We start from the raw sequence: 4,796 nt of genomic DNA, 5'->3' as shown, positions 1-4,796 counted from the left end.
GTTGTAATCCTGCCACGACAAGAAGAAGAAAGTATCTATTGGTTGTATTGAATTTGCTTAAGTAGTACTAAGTTGCAGCTTCCCGAGAAAACTTGTCTCCAGCAAAGATATTCGTTATTCCATCTCGACTATTTCTTCTTATTCGCTACTTCGCTTATTTGCTGTGTTTCTTATAGATACATTTTGTTGTTTTTGTTGTTTTTGTTGTTTGCATAAAAATCGTAGTTTTACTAAATATAAAAAATATAAAATGAATATAAGAAATGTTCAAATGTTGAGATGTTCACATTCTAAATATAAAGGCAATGTTTTTCTAGTTTTATCGTTTAAATAAGAGGAATCCTCGCAAATGAATGCATTAAAATGCTGTGTGATCCTTATCCCATTTTGCAACATCAATTGATTTCTTCCTTAAAGCTTTTCTGTTAGAATTCTGTATTCTGTATTCCGTATTCTTTTTTCTTCTTTTCTATTATTTTTTGTTTTTTTCTTTTACTTTTACAGTCTGAAAATTTTTAAGAATTTTTTTCACTTTTTTGCTTGTGAAAGCATAAAAACTGGAAAAATTCTTCCGGAAGTAAGAAAAATGTTTGCTGCTGGCAATAAACGCTATTAAAATTGAAAATGCGATTCTTATTTTTTGATTTGTGTCCTTTTGTTCCATTTTGTTCCGATACGAGTGTTTCTCTTTTAATACATCTAATGTATTTGTTTTTGCATTAAGTAGTCAGCAAATGTAGTAGATTTGTCAAGCCCGCAGGGCACTGAAATGGAAAAGGTTCCTTGGAATTTACTTAGGTCGGATTTAATGTGATACTTAATTATAAAGGTAACAACATGTGCTTCCTACGTAGATATTTCCATGTTTGCTTTACAATATTTCGTTTGATCTTCAAATTTATCCTGAAGTGAATAAATATTTACATGGAGGCTACATTATTAGCATTTAATAGCTAAATGTTATATTTGAATATTGAATTCTGTTTATTTTTTTTAGTAATTATAAAAAAAATACTTCTTTTGATTGCATTTTATAAAGAAAAGAAGATATGCTTTGTATATCAATATTTATTATATATTGCTTATAACGATTAAGAATGTTTGTTTATTGAATTGATTCTACTTAAAAATTAATAAAGTTTAAACTTCATGAAAGCCATAGCAAAATTAAAAAAATTTCTAATAAAAAACAATTATTCTTGAATCTTGTTTTGACTTGGAAAGATTCTATATTATTTTGAAAAGGAAAATATATCTTATAGAAGCTTCAAAAAGTAGTGAACTACAACAACAAACTTTTTTATTAATTTTTAATTAATTAAATTTTTGACTGACCATATAGCTGTTTCAAGTATTGACAAATACCCACCATCAGTAGTCTTGGAATTATTTGTAACATTTAACTATTCGTAAAGCGGTAAGCGGTAAACTCGTGCCCTGCCAAATTTGAAGCTCAGAGTCAGTGTTTATTAGCCAACTGAAACAAAGCCGTACTTTACTTGTATGATTTCTATTTGTAAAAAAAAACTATTTGACCACAATCCTTTTGAATTTCAGATTAGAAACTTATAAAATCCGTTTTAGTAAACAGGGAAAATTTAACAAATTCAAAATTACAGAAGACCTATTGAGAATAGAAGAATATTTCTATTATCTGCTTTTATATTAAGTAAATGAAATCAAGCAGATTTTCAATAACTGCAAATAATAAAATTGTTTATATAAGCTCGGAAAAAACCAGTTAATACATAAATTGCCGAAAACCTCTTTTGAATGGAAGAATCTGTCATTTATCTGAAATAACTGTATTAGTTTAAACAAATTTGCAATAATCACAAAGTAATAAACTAAAGCATTAGAAACTCCCTCAAAAATGCAAATTGCTGATAAGGAAAATTAAAGCTTAAACCAGACTAATATAGATAAGCCATTCCTTATTCACACAGATTACTCAACGTTATAAGTTAGTCCGCAGGTATTGTATTCTCGGACTCTTTTAGTAAGCATTTTAGCTGCATGCTTACAGATCACTAATTTTTTTTTTGTAACTAAAGTTACAGCAAATCATAAAGAGAGAGCAAAGATAGTAAGGTGTAATACGAGAGTAATGTGCATGGTTTTACTGATCGCTAAACTGCCAAGAATCAGCGAAACAAGTAAAGCAGGCAACTGGTCCTGGTATTACCATATTTGCGTAAAATTTTTAATCCGATGACTGACCGGATATTATCAGTTAAGCTACTGGTTTTCTTTAAACGAGAAAAGTGAAGCAGATAAGGTCCATCTACATTTGGTTTCAGACCTCGCTAAAACTGTGGGAAATTACAATGCCGATAACTTGGCCAGACACGATTAATTTAAATATCGGTTAATTTAAATGAAAAAAGTAAAGTAGATAACGAGCAGATAAAGTGGCTAGGTAGAATGCCCTCTCTCGAATAATGCCTGGATAGAGTCTTTCAAGATATAGCGACTTCCTATGTAAAGCGTTTATAAGACGAATATCAACTGCAAGCGCAAAGAACGACCTTCAGACAGGGCAATTCTGTTACATGTCAAAGAAACTTCAGTTAAAAATATATAACAAAAAATAATATATTATCATAATATTAATAAGTAGTAGTAAATATCTGTTGAAGTCCATCTTTACAAGTCACTGTTTAGTAGGTATAAGCTGTTATAAGTCTTAGTAACCCAGTCGAGAGTTTTATTACTCAAGAAATATTTGAGTAAGTGTTATCTTACTAACTGCCTCTCTAGCATTAGCATTGCCCAGATTCTTGCATTTATAAATGCCTCTGCCCGGTTCTAGTTTGACTTTCTCTCTATTACCCACTGTTACGAGTTATTTGTGGATTCAAAAAGGCTTTTTTAGCTAATTGAGGAGAACTCATCCTCCCTCCACCACAATTAACTAACTAACTGCCTTTCTGCAGTCAACAACTTAATTCCTCCAGTGATTTCTAATATGACAAATTGGCATACGTAGATACAGCTGTTCCAACAGAACTTTTAAGGTTTCCAAAATCAGCTTATCAAGAAAGCGAATAAGTTTTCATAATGATTCATAATATACCGATTTTTTAGGTATATTATTTAAAGATTTTATATTAGAAATCTGCTATAAGTTAAGTCAGGTAAGCTTTCTTTTACAGTTGATTTAAACACAACTCTGTGGAAATTTTTTTTCATACTATTTAATTACATAAATTATCAAGTCACAACAAAATATCATTTCTTATTCATTGACCTACCTTCATTTACTCATAGATGTCGCTGCACTAAAAATTTTGTGGCTGTAAACAACATCAACTATTTTTTACGTTCGCATGGCCATCTGTTGTAAAAAGAAAAACAGCGATAGCAAAATAGAAAGAGCAACCAACTTAACGTTTTTCGTTTTCTTTTGTATCATTATTACTTTTAAGAGTTTTGGGTAAAGAACGAATAAAGACTTAAGTAGAAATTAAAACACGTGTTTTACTTCTTGTGTTATTTGCATTAAATATTATATGTGCAAAAAGTGCACTGGCAATCATAATATTTACATTTATACAAATAGTGAAAAAGAAAGCTATAATTGGTGACCCCGTGGTAAAAACGACACAGCAAATACTTTCAACATGAACACCGAGCAGCAGCCTTCTACAAGTCATGCCACGCAAGAGCATTCTGACGAAAAAGAAGTAGCGTCGGTGGAGTTTAAGTTACCGCCATTTTGGAAACAAGATCCAGCCTTGTGGTTCATCCAAGTGGACGCAGCATTCCATCGCAAGAAGATTACTGGAGACAACAGCAAATATTGGACAGTAATTTCTTACATTGATCCAGAATTACTGCAACATGTCTCAGACATAGTCAAAAATCCTCCTGATACCGACAAGTATAAAACACTTAAAGAATGTCTTATCAGTCGTCTAAGACCAACGCAAGAACAACAGTTACAAACTTTACTATACGACATTGAATTAGGAGACAGCAAACCTTCGCAATTGTTACGCAAAATGCAAGACTTAGCAGATAACAAAGTAACAGAAGATGTCTTACGTTCACTCTGGTTAAAGCGACTACCAGCCAACGTTCAGTTCGTTCTGTCGGTCAATGTAGAAAGCAGTCTCACGGCAGCAGCAAATATGGCTGATCGGTTAATCGAAATCAATCCAGTACAAAGTGTCATGGCCACTAGTAATGTTAATGACATTATAGTACATCCAAGTAAATTTCCTGATGATCAACGCACAGATAGACTGGAGAAAGCAGTACAAGCCTTACAAGAAGCGGTAAAAGAAATCACCAACAGCATGAGAAGTCATGAGCGAACACCAAATAACAGAGCACGAGCAAGACCTGAGTCTTTCCACCAAACATTTGCACAGAATAACAAAATATGTTTTTACCATAAACGTTTTGGCACAAATGCAAATAAATGTGAAGACGGGTGCACATATACACAAAAACAGGGAAACTAAACAAGCTGTCCTTAGAGCAAACGGGAAGTGACAGCTATTCAGTAAAAAAAGAAATCCGTTTGTATATTTATGATAAAAAAAGCAGAATAAAATTTTTAATAGATTCAGGTTCAATATTATCAGTATTACCTAGAGATCTTTTTCAAACAAAACAAAACCTTAGCGCAATGAAACTGTATGCTGCAAATGCAAGCGTCATAAATACCTACGGCAGAAAGATCCTGCAGCTAGATCTCAACTTACGCAGATGCTTCAAATGGCCATTTACAATTGCAGATGTACAAATGCCCATCATCGGAGCAGACTTTCTGAAACATTTTGGTTTGC

The 4,796-nt window shown here is 32.2% G+C and overlaps 1 protein-coding gene across 1 annotated transcript; it reads left to right on the top strand.

Moving 5' to 3' along the window:
• The first annotated feature begins 3,623 nt into the window (after positions 1-3,623).
• On the top strand, positions 3,624-4,469 carry LOC119667283. Its single transcript, XM_038076572.1, has one exon. The coding sequence runs from the start codon at positions 3,624-3,626 to the stop codon at positions 4,467-4,469; it is 846 nt and encodes a 281-aa protein (XP_037932500.1).
• The last annotated feature ends 327 nt before the right edge of the window (positions 4,470-4,796 follow it).

This window comes from Teleopsis dalmanni, chromosome 1, assembly GCF_002237135.1.
Source record: "Teleopsis dalmanni isolate 2A chromosome 1, ASM223713v2, whole genome shotgun sequence".
Taxonomy (NCBI): Eukaryota; Metazoa; Arthropoda; class Insecta; order Diptera; family Diopsidae; genus Teleopsis; species Teleopsis dalmanni.
Note: the sequence above shows the minus strand (reverse complement) of the source record. Positions and strands in the feature narration are given on the sequence as shown.